General features: G+C 34.0%; 1 protein-coding gene across 16 annotated transcripts in view; it reads left to right on the top strand.

The window, feature by feature from the left end:
* TMEM161B (transmembrane protein 161B) overlaps nt 1-16,554 on the top strand; it is a 73,609-nt gene that overhangs the window by 39,379 nt on the left and 17,676 nt on the right. For 8 of the 16 annotated variants that reach the window (XR_012413842.1, XR_012413841.1, XM_073993775.1 and 5 more), the window contains 3 exons: nt 972-1,055; nt 3,587-3,684; nt 8,380-8,536. Coding sequence is in view for 13 of the 16 variants with exons in the window: in XM_045394799.2 (XP_045250734.1) it covers nt 972-1,055; nt 3,587-3,684; nt 8,380-8,536 (339 nt within the window). In the remaining 3 variants the exon portion in view is untranslated. Of the gene's footprint in view, nt 1-971; nt 1,056-3,586; nt 3,685-7,378; nt 7,466-8,379; nt 8,537-16,554 lie in introns of all 16 variants that reach the window. The other 8 variants (XM_045394805.2, XM_073993770.1, XM_065545797.1 and 5 more) reach the window with 2 other exon arrangements.

Genomic DNA, 16,554 nt, shown 5'->3' with positions numbered 1-16,554 from the left:
CCACCTTTCTATAAGGTGAAAAAACAAGAAAACAATAACTAGAGGTAAGCTCAGATGGATTTGATGAGTAATGTGTCCACAGGAAGGCAGGGAGGATACCAGTGAGAGAATTTTGCAGTAGTCAGATGTTCAGAGGAAGATACACTGAAGTAAGGTCTCTGCAGTAGGGCAGAGTTTAGAATTTTAAGAGATGAGGAACAGAATTAATAATAACATGTGGAGAGAGCACATTGAAAATAAGATATAAATATCAAATTTAAGTGATTGGTAGATAGTTGGTACGACTAGGCAAGCCATGAAATTCAGGATGAGCCACTTGGTGCTTGGGAGGGAATAACTGTTTAGTTTGGATCTTGAGTATTCACTTCAGATTAAAGTATTTTGACTGTGGTAGAGAGGAATACAACCAGTTGTTGGATCCTTACCTGAGGAAGGTTAGATATAGCTAAAAGTAAAGTGTTTTGTAATACAATGATTTTCTCTAATTATTCTACACGTAAAGTTTGAGAATTCTCGAACTAAATTAAAAAAGCAAAAGAAAGGAAAGACTACCTGTAAACATGAGAGTTCATTCAAACAACTCTCTTTTTAAGATAATTCTCAGTTCCTTCAAATGAGGGATTAGTAGAGAATTAATGTGCTCCTGCCCATTTGGCTACAGACTTCACTTCATTTACTTTTAATAATAAGCTTGTATAATCTTAATATGTATTAATACATTGTCATTTGTAAGAAATATAAATACAAATGGCATTGCTGGACCTGGCATCTAGTAAGTGGTTGGTAAGTGTCTGCTGGATGTTTATCTAAACCCTTTTAAAGTTTAAGAGGTAGTATTTGTTTCAGATTACAGTTTTCACCTGATATTTCTCGACAGTGTCTTCACAAATATGAAACTTAATAAATATAGGATAAAGAATAATTCTGGTGATTTTAAGCGCTTTATTTAAAAGGATTCTTTTTTTGCTTAGTTTGAGGTGGTATCAACATCCTACAGAAGAAGAATTAAGAATTCTTGCAGGGAAACAGCAAAAAGGGAAAAGCAAAAAAGATAGGTAAGTTATACTGAGCTTGTAAAGTGTTAAATATTTAACACAATTTATATAAATATATTTTATGCTTTGAGTAAAGAAACATACCACTTATGTTGTAAGTAGTTGATAAATTTGAGATCAAAACCCATGAAAATCTAATCTGTAGTAATATATACACACAAAATAGTGATTATTTTACTCAAGAATGGTTAACTTTATTCTTTATTTAAATCATGAAAACAATATAGCCATCATACTAAAGAAAATGTAGTTGGGATTGATTGGGGAGAGACTTATAACCCGTATCTTTATCCTACAATTCATCAAAGATGTCAGTTGGTTTGGGTTATTTTCCAGTTTTTGCTGCTACTGTGTATTATGACATTGGGGAAATTAACCTGCTCTTGGCCTCAGTTTCCTCATTTTAAAATTAAAAGGGATGGACAATATAACTATGTAGGTGCCATCAGCTCTTGAATGTTCTTTTCATGTTTAAAGTTTATGAAGACAACTGCCTACTAATAAACCTCACAGAACAGACCATAGTAGCCTCATCTGTGAGATGGAAAGAGTAAACAAAACAATGTTTTGAATAATCCTTCCAACTTTAAAATTTTATATCTCTATTTAAATAGAATTCTTAGGGAGAGTGCATATTAATTACCTCTCTGAATGGACCGTAGTTTTCTCAACTGGGGATCCAAGAGGACGTCTTAGGTCCCCTGTGACTCTGAAATCATGATTGATTGACAACAAATTATAACCATGTTTCTCATGTATATCATAAAAATGCTAACCTAGCCTAATACATTTATAGAAGCTAAAAAATAATTAAACATTAATGATTATTTGGCATGAAATTGGAAATTTGAAAAGACTGTCTTTTTTAATCTTACTACCATCCTTTTTCACTTATCATTACAAATATACCTGGAAGCTCATTGGAATATTAATAGTAAACCTTCCTTCTTTTTAGTCCAGTAGTTAAGTTCTTTAATAAAATAGTCCTTCCTAACATTATAGTTTCCAGAGCACTTTTATACACAGTTCTACTTAATCCACAAAAAAAACCAAGAGTGTTAGCTAATAATTTAATTTACTCTTTATTAATGAGAAGCTATTGATCAGAGATATTAAATGAGTTGCCCAAGTTCACATAACTAGTAAGGTTATGTACTGGTAACCAGGATTTGAATCCAGGTTAGTTTTTAGTTTCTGTTTCTTTTTAACTATTCCACTTCCACCTGTTTATAGCTACCATGTTCAACATTTATAAAATTTAGTTATGTAGAAAGAGTCTCACTCTGTCAGTCAGGCCAAAGTGCAGTGGCAGAATTCTGGCTCATCGTGGCTTCAACCTCCTAGGCTCAAATGATCTTCCCACCTCAGCCTCCCAAGTAGCTGGGACCAGATGCATGCAACACCATGCCCAGCTAGTTTTTTAAAAAAAAATTTGTAGACACAGGGTCTCCTAGTGTTACCCAGGCTGGTCTCCCTGAGATTAAGCAGTCCTCCCGCCTCGATCTTCCTGGCCTCTCAAAGTGTTGGATTACAGGTGTGAGCCACTGCACCTGGCCTGAATCCTTATTATAATGCCTTGTAATGAATAATTATGTTCTAGAGTAATTTTTAATAGGTTGAACATGCCTTATAGTTACAAAAAGATACATTAACGTTGCTGTCTTATTCCTAGTAACAAGAATTATTTTTTGGTTTATTGACATGAAATTATTTTTTCCTGAGGCTTCCCAGTTTTTTATTCAAGGATAAATGCAAAGTTGTTTTTCAGTATTGAGATTAATAGTATTAAAACTTAGTTGAAGCTGGCCATGGGGGTGTGTACCTGTAGTCCCAGCTACTCAGAGGCTGAAGCAGGAAAATTGTTTGAGCCCAGGAATTTTGAGTCCAGCCTGGGCAACTGTGTGTCTAAAGAAATACATAAAATAATAAATTGAAACCTTAGTTTATTACTTTCTATATGTTTGTCTTTAAAAATTAAATTTGGAAATCATACAGATACACCAGAAGAATTTGTTTTCCTTCATTTGTGATTTTTAGTAAAAACTATTGCAAGTTAGTCTTTCATGTTTCTGAATTTCTCATACACATAAATCTTAATATAATTCTTCAACTCTGATTTGCATATGGTTCCGGGTCTGTTTATATGTATGTACGTGTGTGTGTTTATACACGTCACTTCAAGGAGAAGTGCACTTTGTCTTCATTTGCATTTACTCTTGTGCTTAAAGAAAAAAGAGAGTAGGAGAAATGGGTGTGAAATGCTAAGCTAGAAAAAAAGGTTTTGTTGCAGTAACTAATTTAGGTAATTATTTCCCTGGTAATCTGTATATTCACATAATAATTTACATTCAAATTTTATAGTACCCTTTTTAAAACTACCTTTGAGTACCTTACATCCTTATTGATGAAATATTAGGAATTCTGCCTTTACACTGTGAAATTTAAAACTTCATTTGTAATTAGTTTGAAACAAGCACTTGGATAACAGTGTAGGTAACTTGTTTTTTGTGTCACTTGTCTGATTTTTATAGGAAATATAATGGTCACATTGAAAGTAAGCCATTAACCATTCCAAAGGATATTGACCTTCATCTAGAAACAAAATCAGTTACAGAAGTGGATACTTTAGGTAAGGGAAATCTTGGTAAAATGTTCTATGAATCTCAGTTTTATATTATGGCAGTGAAAGTACTTTCATTTTAATCATTAAGTCCATTATACAGAATAAGGAATCTTTCTAAGAACTTAGATGCTCAAATGACTTCATTTGAATTGAATTTCTTTTTTTGTTCACCTAACTTGTATTATTTTTCCTATTTTCGGAAGAGGCTAACTTACACAAGTTTATTATGCAGTTTCTGTTTATTAGATTGAGATCACAGTCAATTTTTATTATCTAGAATTCTAGACTTCCTTTTACTCTTTGTTTCAGCCTGCCCTTTTCTAATGTGGCTTGCAAAACTGCATTTGAAATGTCTGGCCATGAGCAGCCCAGGGGTTGGGGTGCCTACTTTTATGCAGTTGAAAAATCGAATACAACTTTTTACTGCTCATGAACCTAATTACTAACAGCCTACTCCTGACCAGAATATTTACCAATAACATAAAAAATCAACACATATTTTTTGTGTTATATGTATTATATACTGTATTATAACAATAAAGTAAGCTAGAGAAAAGAAAATGTTATTAAGAAAATCATAAGGGAGAAAAAATATATTTCCTCTTAAGTGGAAGTGGATCATCATAAAAGTCTTCATCACTGTGATATTCACTTTCAGTAGGCCGAGGAGGAGAAGGAAGAGGAGGGGTTGGTCTTGCTGGTCAGAGGTGGCAGAGGTGGAAGAGAATCTGCATATAAGTAGATGTGCACAGTTCAAACTGTATTGTTCAAGGGTCAACTGTATTTCTATTGATTTACCCATATTTAGAGTAATTCAATTTTATTCTCACATATATTAGAAAGGAAAATGGTTTTAGAATAATGAACTGAATTAGAAATCAGAAAAATTTACTTATCCAGGATTTACTTTCATCCATTTGTTATTTCCAAATAGGTCATTTAGTTTTCCTCCTATAAATTATAGAACTGTAGTGTCTCAATTATTGTAATTATATAATGACTGTGATGATTCTAGTTTAAAATGATATGAATATGAAATTATTTGAATCTTAGAAGGAAGAGGCATCTAAGGTGATATAATTTAAAACACTGGTTTTTAAACTTTGGGATATATCAAAATCACTTGATGAGTTCTTTGAAATGGATTCTCTACTCCCATCCTTGAAGATTCAGTAAATGTAGAGTAGGTTTTGGGAATTTACATTTTTAAAAGTGCTCCAAGTGATTTTGATTTTTGACTAGGTTTGAGAACCACTGGTTTATGTGATAAATGAAATGATGCGTGTTTTTTAAAAATAATTCTGATAATGTCAAATAAGGTGTCATTATGTAATTTGACCCTTCTTGGGTTAAATCATACCACCATCAAAAAATCTTAAGAGGTCTAGCATCTCAAATAGTATTATTTTATGATACAAGGTGGCTTCAAAATACGTGAAGGTTTATTATTACATCTGTAAAGGTTGTATGTGTATGTAAAGCATGTCCTAGAACTAAAAAATATCAGTGAAGAGCAATATAAATCACTTGTCTAATATCATTTAGACTCTTTTTTTTTTTTTTTTTGAGACGGATTGCTCTGTCACCCAGGCTGGAGTGCAGTGGTGTGATCTCGGCTCACTGCAAGCTGCACCTCCCAGGTTTATGCCATTCTCCTGCCTCAGCCTCCCGAGTAGCTGGGACTACAGGTGCCCGCCACCACGCCCAGCTAATTTTTTTGTATTTTTTAGTGGAGACGGGGTTTCACCATGTTAGCCAGGATGGTCTCAATCTCCTGACCTCGTGATCTGCCCACCTCAGCCTCTCAAAGTGCTAGGATTACAGGCGTGAGCCACCGCGCCGGACCCATTTAGACTTTTAAGACTGGTTATGTCTTCCTCTTTTTTCTTTTTAACTATTTTACATTCAACATTTAAAACATTTAAAGGCACTTTGACTTTTTGATTAGTAGTTGTCACATATGTTTCACTACTCCTAAATGTGCTTACTTGTATAAAATGTTCATAGATACGTATAAGTACAATAATATATAAACGTTCTTCCTGATTTTTAGTAGTTTTGACATTTTTACAAATAATGTTTATTGAATAATTTGTCAGCTAGCTTTAATAAGATCTTAAAATTGTTGAGTATCAGACATTGTTACAATATTTTACTTGTATTACCCCATCCTCACAATTCTGAAGTAGGTAACTGTTATCAGTTTTTGTTTTTGTTTTTTTAATTCATTAGGAAGAAGAGTTAAATAACTTGGACAGGGTTACACACTGAATGTGGTACAGCCACTCAATGAGAACTAGGCTATTTTAATGAACTTAAAAAAAAAAAAAAAAAAAAGAATTTAGGGTATTGTAGCTTTAGCATGTAGTTTATGGAGTATTTGGTTTCACTTTTAGGATTTTTAGAACTAGTCGCAAATGATACTCGTTTATCAACTGGTCATGTAATATCAAGAGCATTTCCAGTTAACCAGAATAGCAGGGAGATGTTCATATATGTTTGTAAGTTTTCTTAGTCATTTGTGAATGCATGTTGTATATGTGTGTTTAGGTGAAAGTACAGGGTTTTCTGTCTTCTTTTGACTTCAATATTTTATTAAAAGGCATATATATAATTGTATTATTGATTACACAAAGAATGTAACATGAGTTAAATAGCCAAGAATATATATAATTTGTACTTTCATGGAATGTATATATTATTGATGTCTCAATAATTATCATAAAAGTCTATCTTAATTTGTATTAACTATGTATTATAAGAACCTCTTAAAGAACATTAGAACTTTTGAATGTCACTTCACTGTTTGCTATGAGTGAGTTCCATGGAGGAAGTCCCTATGAGTATGGGTAGGTTTGGAGAATTAGAATGCTTACTTAAATTATTGATAATAAAACTGAAAACTTTAAATGGATTTTGGTCTGTCCTTTCCATCCACTTCCCGACCTCCTTCCAGATAGAAAGCTCAGTATGGGTGATTTTTTTTTTTTTTCTTAGCAGGAGGAAGGGATTGAGGGTAAGCATCCTGTAACTGCATCAGAATCTTTCAGGCTTATGTTCAGAAGCTGTAGGTAAATCGCAATAGAAGACCTAAAGCAGGGCTGTGGTTCATGCCTGTAATAATCCCACCTCTTTTGGAGGCCGAGGTGGGAGGATGACTTGAGCCCAAGAGTTTGAGAACAGCCTGGGCAATATAGTGAAACCATATCTGTACAAAAAATTTAAAAATTCGCCAAGTTTGATGGTGTGCATCTGTAGTCTCAGCTACTAGGAAAGCTGAGGTGGGAAGATTGTTTGAGCCCCAGAAGCTGAAGCTTCAGTGAGCTATGATCACACCGCTGCACTCTCAGAAAACCTAAAGCAGTTAACCTAAAAGTTAAAGTACATTGAAGTAGATTAAGAGTGTTACAATAACTTGATGCAAATTTAAATATCATAAAAGGATTTTGAATTATCAAAATTTTATGTTCATCTTATAGAAATGGTATAAAATTTGGTTAGTTTTGATACTACTTTTAATAGGTCTTACTGTATGTGATATTTTCTAAATACTTTTTCTATAAGAATGTTGTATTTTCAAGTGTAATTGTATTATATTTTATCACTAAAAACTGTCCAAAGCAATGCAGATCATTTTATTATGTGCCATAAGAACATCTGAATTGATGGTTATGTACGTGATTTACTTCCACATTTTTAGGAGGCCTTCTAAAAAATGATGTTGATGTTTTGGACTACACTCTGGTAGAAGTAAACCAGAATACCTATGCCAACTGAGATGCAAAGGGTGATGGAATTATATTTACTTTCAAAGAATGTTAATTTCAATGTAAACTCTTAAGAATGGAATAGTTTGTTGAAAGGGTATGGTTTTATGGAAGATTAACAGACATTTTATAAACTTTTCTTGCAGAACAAAATAGGGTATAAGAGTTATATTTAGTTCATTATTTTTCTTGAGACAGAGTCTTGCTCTGTCATTCAGGTTGGAGTGCCGTGGCGTGAACTCAGCTCACTGCAACCTCCGCCTCCCAGGTTCAAGCTCTTCTACCTCGGCCTCCCAAGTAGCTGGGACTACAGGTGCCTGCCACAACGCCCAGCTAATTTTTGTATTTTTGGTAAAAACGGGGCTTTGCCGTGTTGGCCAGGCTAGTTTCGAACTCCTGACCTCAGGTGATCTGCCTGCATTGGCCTCCCAAAGTGCTGGGATTACCAGCGTGAGCCACCGCGTCCGGCCTTATTATTTTAATCTGTAGTATTTCATAGAATTACTAGTTTACAATTAGTACAGCCAATAATTGTAACATAAAGTTTAACTCTTACTTCACAGAAAGTGAACAGTATAACTAAATTGTTGTGTTCCAGACTAAGTTGTTTTCTGAAGTGAAGGTATTTAAAATAAAACACTTATAATTTCTGTAAAAAATAGCTAATGAGTTAATACCAATAAATTTGCAATCATACTTTACCAACAACTTAAATAACTTTGGTAATCTTTTAAGGTTTATTTTAATTTGTGAGGTATTAAAATTTAGTTTTGGATGCTAACATCCTCATTCTATTTCCTGCATTTTTAGATTCATATATTTGTAAATCTTACATTGCAAATGAACAAATAAAGTCTAGCATATTTTAATTATAAATAAGTCCTCATGAGTTATTTATGAAAATTTAAGTGAAACTTTTTTTTTTTTTCCCCAGCATTGCATTACTTTCCAGAATACCAGTGGCTGGTGGATTTCACAGTGGCTGCTACAGTTGTGTATCTAGTAACTGAAGTCTACTACAATTTTATGAAACCTACACAGGAAATGAATATCAGCTTAGTCTGGTGCCTGCTTGTTTTGTCTTTCGCAATGTATCCTTCAAAACATCATTAATATTAATTTATTTTGCAGATAACACCATTAGGTCTCATCTCTGATTTGAGAAAGATTTTATGTTATTAGATAACTTTTCTTTATTGAAATCTTTTTTATGTAATTGAAAATATTTTCAAAGTAATAGAGTTAAATAATTTAAAAAGCTAAATGTAAGAAAAATGCCAGTGCCCTGCTTTTCCTTTTTATCCAAGTCTAATGTCACAGAGACAGCCACGTTCACCCCTTTTAGGCATTTATTTTAGGAATTCCTTCCTTGTGTTTAAATATTATGTGATAATGGTACTATTTATATATTACTGCACCTTTCTCCCTCTTCTCTTTTCTTCCCTTCTTTCATTCTCCCAAAATAGTTAGAGATAACATTTTATTAAATTTATAGTCAGTTTTACCATGTTATGCCTATGAAAATATTATTTACAGCTGGACATTATAGTGTATTATTACTACTATAAATAATTTTTTATTTTTGTAATTGTGGAAACTATAAACTCTTCCACAGAATTGGTAGAACCTCAGTAGTTCAGATACTTCATTTGGTTTTTTTTTTTTTTCTCATAGAAATATCCTCCTGGAGCCCTCAGTTTTCTAAACTTCAGTATAACTAATATCCTGTGACTTTCTTCACTGTCTTCCAAAAATTCCCTCTACCCCTTTCTGGATCTCATGATTTCCTCTTCCTTGGTTTATTCTTTTTTTTTTTTTTTTTTTTTTTTTGCAGAGCACATTCTCCTATGGTGTCCTTAGAAAGGGTGCTAAAGTTTTATTTTTAAATCTTGCTTTCCTGGAATTATCTTTATTTTTCCCCTCATACTTGATTGATAGATTGGCTCAGTAGAAAATTCTAAGAAAGAAATAGGTTTGCTTGAGAATCTTGAAGTCTCTTGAGAAATTGGATGTCCTTTTGTTTTTCATATATACCTATCCTTCCCCTAGTACATACACCCTCTGGAAGCTTTTTCTTTTTATTCTTCTGGTTTCTGACGTTTTATCATTGATTGTGCTAAGTTCTAGATTTACCCTTTAAATCTGAAAACTCATGTCTTTTACTACTATTTTTGTTTTCTTATTTTTATTAAAATTAAATATGTTCCCTGCTCTTTTCTTTATTTCCGTCTCTCCAGCGGCAACTTCTTCTAGCTCTTCTCTGTTTGATGCTTACTTTTATATTTCCATGTACTTCCAAGGCTGTTCCTTGATTTTAGTTTTAAGCATAACTATTGCCATTTCAGTTTGGAAATAAGGATTAAGCACATATCTTTGGGCTGCCAGTTAACCACTGATCATTTTCTATTCATCTTCCACATATAGTAATGTCATGTTTTTAGAACAGTATTCAGTGTTTATGCCGTGATCATGTAAACACCACTCACAGATGAATAGTTAATTGCCTTAATGTATTCAGAAGTATCAAGTAATATGTCAATTTCATCTTGAATAGAGTTCCTCCTGGAGCCCTCAGATAAGCCCCAGTCTAGATTGGTTGACCTTCCCACCTGATGTGCACCTATTCCCCTGGTATCACTCATTATCATCTTCTTAGAGATTCTCTTTGCATCTCCCTCAAATTGGAGCTCTTTTTAAAGATACTCTATGTCTACCTCCTACTTGGTTTACTTTCTGATTTTGGTGGAGCATATTCTTCAGTATCATCTTCAAAAAGGTTGCATGGGAACTACATTTTTTGTGACCTTGCTGTTTTGAAAATATTTTACATTTTCCCTAAAAATTAATTTTTCCTTTGGCTGAGAATGTAATTCCATGCTGAAAATTATTCCCTTGATAATTTTGAAGGCATTATGTTTTTGTCTTTGAAGTTCCATTCTTACTCTTAAGAACTGAGCTGCCAATCCAATTTCTCATTTATTTTCTTTTTCTTTTGAGACAGGGTCTCACTGTGTTGCCTAGGCTGGAGTACAGTGGTGCAATCACATTCTCTGTTTATTTTTTGTAGAGGCAGGATCTCCCCAGCTTGCCCAAGCTGGTGTTAACTCCTGGCCTCAAGGCTTCTCCTGCCTTGGCCTTCCAGAGTGCTGAGATTACAGGTGTGATCTATTGCGCCCAGGAATCTGATTTTTTTATAAGTTCTGTTTTTTTCTTTGTGTTATCATTACCATCTTTTTTTAGCTAGCCACCTGGTGTGCTAAAATTTTATGATGATGTGCCATATTTAGGGTCTGTTTTCATCCCGTGTTGGGACTTTACCAGTCTATGAACTCATGTTCTTGAGTTCTAGAAAATTGTTTTGAATTATTTTATTCGTATCTACAGCCATACCACCCTGGACACACCCAATCTCGTCTGAATTATTTTATTGGTGATTTTTCTCTTCTCTATTTTCTCTCTTTCTGGAATGCTTATTATTCAGATATTCGATCTCCTAGACTGGTTTCCCAAGAGTGTTATCCTCTTTCTTGCATGTATATGTTTATGTTTATATTTTTATATTATTTGTTTTTCTGGGACATGTTCTTAACTTTCTTAACTTTTTATTGAGTTTATTATTTTGAATTTCTGCTATAATTTTTAATTTTCACAACCTCTTTTTCTTCTGTTCCACTGCCCCTTTGATGGAATTCTGCTCATTTTATGGTTACATTATCTTCCCGTGTCTGTTTAAGATATTAATGATAGATTTTGTTAAGGTTTTTTTCTTTTGTCTGCCTAGTATCTTTTTACTCTGAGTTGCTTTTGTTTGGTTGCTGTCTTTCACGTTGAAGGCTCTTAGAGAGCTCTAGTGACTGATGTTTGCCTGTCCGTAATTAAGTGTGAGACACTAAAAAACTGAATGGAAGCTCTGAGCACATGGTGAGGTAAGTTGCTGAATCATCTGGATAGGCCAGAGATTATCTTTTTACCCTCTCGAAAGCATAAATCTCCATACTTGCTTCAGATGTGGGCAGATTGAACTGGTTACTTTTAAAAAGTACTGATTTCATTAGTACTTATTTTTAATACCTCCTATTATTACCGCCTCCCCTCCCCCTGCCGCTGCCGCCACCACCACACACACATTCAGTAACCAGCACTTTCACCCTAGTGTAGAGAATTATTTGTCATCTAACCAATTTCCTTATCCTTTTGTGGAGTTTTGCAGTAAAAAGGCAGATTTCTTCTTGGCTGTCCGATTGAGCTTCTTCATTCTGTTGAGCCTGCTTTCTAGCTTCCACAATTTTTTTGCTTTTTCTCTTACTTTATTCATGTTTCTTAAAACCGGATTCCTTTACCATCATTTTGGTGGGATTTAGGAAGTGACAAAAAGTAACTGATTTGCTTAATCTGTCTTAAAGACTTTTTTTTTTTAGAGACATGGTCTTGCTCTGTTGCCCAGGCTGTAGTGCAGTGGTGTGGTCATAGTTCACTGCAGCCTCTAACTCCTGAGCTCAAATGTTTCTCCCACCCCAGCCCTCCGAGTAACTGAGAGTACAGGCACGTGCCATCACAACTGGCTAGGTCTGGGAAGTCTTAATAACTGCAGTACAGACTTTTAATCTTCCTGTTTTATCCATTCATCAACCCTGTGTTTGAAGGTACCTCGTATCTCCAGTACTTTTCCCAGGTTTCTGATGAACGAATTGGCTTTCTTCTTACTGAGTTCCTCCCCTTGCAGATCAAGTATAGCAGAGAAAGCTGAAACCTAATTGCTTTTCTCTATCCACTTAACATCTTCCAAAATTTTGTTGATTTCTTATTTATTTACTTACTTACTAATTTTTGTCTCTTTTTCTATTCTCTATTCTTGAGGTTTTTGACTTTTTTATGTGCCTTGCTGAGTTAGATTGTGACAATGAGCAGAGGAAATGCATGTCTTACGTCTTAATATTCAACCGGAGACTGTAGCACATCTTTTAAACTTGTTAAGTGGATACCATTTAAAATATGTGACATAATTTTACAGTTCATCACCAGCATACTACCCTTCCGTTGCCTCTTTTGGATTGATTTAGGTATAATTTAGACTAGGAGAGCCAGAAAAAAGTCTTAAGAGTCAATATCCACAAAGTATGTAGTATACTGGGTAGAAATACTAATCACGTGTGTTAGTTGAGAAACATCCTTAGATATCCAGTGTTACAGTAACTCTAAGAGCAGTTTTTAAATTCAAGCTCATAAAATATTCCTGTTTAATTCTGTGGTATTAAATATGTGAAAATAACAATCAGAATAAAGACCTATCCCTAGATATCAAGTCATATAAAACACATGAAAAATATTTTCCCATGATAATTAACACGAGCTGATTATATGTCATGTTACTTTTTTTATACTTCAGTGAGTTCTCATGTTCTCCAAAATACTGCCCTTTCTTTTTTTTCCCCCAGAGACAAGGTCTCACTCTATCGCCCAAGCTGTGGTGCAGTTGCACAGTCCTAACTCACCGTATCCTTGAGCTCCTGGGCTCAAGTAATCCTCCTGCCTCAGCCTCCAGAGTAGCTAGGACTACAGTTGCACCCAGCTAATTTTTGATTTTTATAGAGATGGGATCTCACTATGTTGTCCAGGCTAGTCTTAAACTCCTGGCCTCAAGCCATCCTCCTGCCTCAGCCTCCCAAAACACTGGGATTACAGGTATGAGTCTCTGTTCCCTGCCAGTATTGCTTATTATTGAATATTCTTTTCTTCACTTTCTTCATGGCTAACACCTATGTGGGAACACATATACTTGATTTGCAGTTTTATTTTAATGTGATTGAGCCCTTGATACATCCCTACCAGATAAGTTAGAAAAATATGCTTTTTAATAGCTATTCATATTGTTTATGTGAGTAAATTTTATGTTTCAGTTTACTCTCTAACGCCTAATAATGCGGGAGCAAAGGTCCCACACAGCCTTTAGCACTGGAACTGACTTTGCTTCGTTTTAAGTAATGCATTTGTGAAAGGCATCAAACAGTAACATCTCTGCAGGAATCCTGTAGCTGGCTGTCTCCCTATCCCAGAGAGGACAGAAAGTGCTGAAGAGCTTACAGGCCAAGCTACTTTCTGCCGGCTTTGATACTGCACAAAGAGGGTGGGGAAGGAGGCAGTAAAATTGTGTGTATGCTTGGGTATGTGATTTTTTGTTGTTGTTCAAACCTGTAGCATGTGATGAAGTTACCTACCACCTTTAAAGGCATATAGGAGACCAGAATTAAATTCCAGATATCCAGATTAACGCCAGAAAGAAATACGTTTACAGCCTATCTTTTATCTTTAGATAGGCTGGAATATAGCTGAAGTAACCCCTGTCTGTCTTCTCTTTGTTTTCTTATTGTATGTGCCTACTTATTAGTCAAACACATGTCTCCATTGATTACATAGGACAATAGCTTTGCTTAATTCCATAGTCATACATACTTCAGTTAATTCAGAAATTCTCTGCAGTTGTTACTGATGAAATGGTCTTTGTTAAAATGGTCCCTAAATTAAATGGTCCCCAAAATTAAAATGGTCCCCAAATTAGACACATAAAACTTTAAAAATCAGTTCACTTTAAGGAAGAAAATTAATTTCCATGATTTTTTTTTCTTTCCCTCATCACTTATATGTGACATACATAGGACAGCAAATTATGCTTTCTGCAGCATCTTAAAAGTTCTAAAAGCACAGGAATGACTTTTTAAAATTTGACACTAAAACCTTGAACCCTGAAACCTAGAACTGAGTCTTCTCTTGTCATCAGCTCTGCTTTCTGCTTCACCTGAGGTGTTCAGGCATCTCAGCCATCAGAGCTGCTTTGAATCTCACTCCTAAAGCCAAACTAATTCTCAGCTCTACTCTACTTTCTTTCTCATTTGTAATTCTAACCATTTTCTCTGACCAAGTCTGTGTGTTCCCCTTCCATTTATGCCAAGTTACATGTTATGGGGAAGGAAAAAGGTAAAGAAACCCTTGCAGTGAGGATGGAGTATTTCTATTAAGTGTCTTTCCTGTATGATGGCCCATGAAGTCTTAGAGTCACTGTAGAAATGTGTACTGATTTTATGGATATGAAGCATATCGTTTTCACTTATGAAAAAATGAAAAGTAAAAAGGTAAAAATGTGGCTTGCAAAGCCCGAGGTCCTTCGGTGGAAGTAAAACTTTAAAGAATGAAAATATTCTACAATGTATAGATTTTTTTTTCCCAAGAACCTTTCTTAGAAATAAGCTGTAGCACAGAGAGTAATACTGAGTCAATTATGTGAATTTGAGTGAGAAGAAAGCTATTCTACAAAGAGTGATAAAGCTTCTCAGTAGTCCTATTATATTTGGTTAAAGGCCTGGATCATTAGTCACATTTCCACAGTGCTTGTATTTTACAATGTGGAGGTTTAAGGTACAAAACCCTATTATGTATGTTTTCATGGCTACGTTAAAATTTTAATTTTCTTTCGTTGCCAGGCATACAAATTTTATGCAAAGCTAAAAACTGTGACTAGTTTAAGTTAAAATAAATTCTAAAGTTTTCTGGTTTAATATTCAGTTCTGTATGTAGATTTGTATATTAAAGGTCTACAAATGTTGCATTTATTTGCTGTGGGAAATAGACAACTACAACAAACTAGTACAACTTAGTCACCATTTCCAAATGCCTTCAAAGGCTCTAAGTTACTATATTCTTTTATTTACAAAAGTGTTCTGCTTTAGATTAATAAGGAAAAACAAAACATTTAATCCTGAAGTAAACTGTGTAAGATTTCAGTTCTAGTGAGAAAAAGAATGAAACTCAGAGTTATTGAATCTGAGCCAAGGTACTTGTTTTATGTTGAAAACTTGTATATGGCGTGTTATATCAAAGCCTGTTTGTTGTATGAACATGGAGATTTTTTCGTGACATTAATGCTGTCGTATTACTCAGATTTCAAGACAAAAAACTAGAATTAAATAGGGATTTGGGGTAATAGGACGTTATTTCTGTTTATTAATTTATAATTGAGTCTGACTTTGCTCTTTTAGCTGGAAAGTGATTTTTTTTTTTCTAAAACTAAAATTTTGTTCTGAAAATAAAAATTTTTCTGAAACTAAAAGATAGTTTTCTTTTGTATTTTAAATAAACGTTGTATATTATGCTTTTAGAAATTTTTGGCTATTATTTCTCTTTACAGTCTGGTTAGGTTGAGGCTGGCTCTAAGCTTTTTTTGTGGAATGGCGTTTTAAACATGCACGATACTTTTTTGCATATATCTAAGGGAATTTTAGGTTCTTTTTCTCTATAATTAAAGTAATGGAACTTGCATATCTAAGAAAGTATGAAAAATGTTTTAGTTTAAAACTATTTTTGTTAAAAAAAATTTTTTAACATTGGAAGATACAATCATATTATTTTTAAGACTTTTACTTAATAGGTCATTAGGATTAATGTACTTAGTTTTCAGTGTATATGTGTAATAAGTTCTTGGTATAGTTTGTAGGTTTCTTTGCAATGTAGAATGTGAAGTATAACGTATTTTTAGTATTTTAGTTGCCTTATGGAAAAACAAACATGGAAGATTTAATTGTTTGAATAGAAAAAAAATTAGGGATTTTATTTAGTACCAATGGTCAGAAAAACAATAGAATCTTTTTTCACAGAACAGAAAAACTCAGTTTGCATAAAAATCACTTAATTGAGTGGAAATATGTTCTGTTTTAAAGAGATAATCATAAATTTGTGAAAGTTTTTTGAGAAATCTCTGTGTTTATTCTTTAGGATACTATTTATCATTTTTGTGTATTAGCAACAAAATATTTCTTCTTGGAATATGGGTCTATTTCTTTTCTTCTCAAAAGAGCATTGATAAAATATCTTTGAACAATCTCGGGATGTTAGCGTATAGACAGTGTTTTCTTAATTTGAGAATTGGGCCTTTAAAGCAGTTTCTAAACTAAGTTGAAACATAATGGTACTTTTCTTTTTTTTTTTGAGATAGTCTCGCTCCGTCGCCCAGGCTGGAGTGAAGTCGTGATCTTGGCTTATTGCAGCCTCAGCCTCCTGGGTTCAAGTGAGTCTCGTGCCTCAGCCTCCTGGGTAGCTGGGACTATAGGCCACCACACCT

Source organism: Macaca fascicularis, chromosome 6 (genome assembly GCF_037993035.2).
Source record: "Macaca fascicularis isolate 582-1 chromosome 6, T2T-MFA8v1.1".
NCBI classification, from domain to species: domain Eukaryota; kingdom Metazoa; phylum Chordata; class Mammalia; order Primates; family Cercopithecidae; genus Macaca; species Macaca fascicularis.
This window is presented reverse-complemented; position numbering and strand designations above follow the sequence as displayed.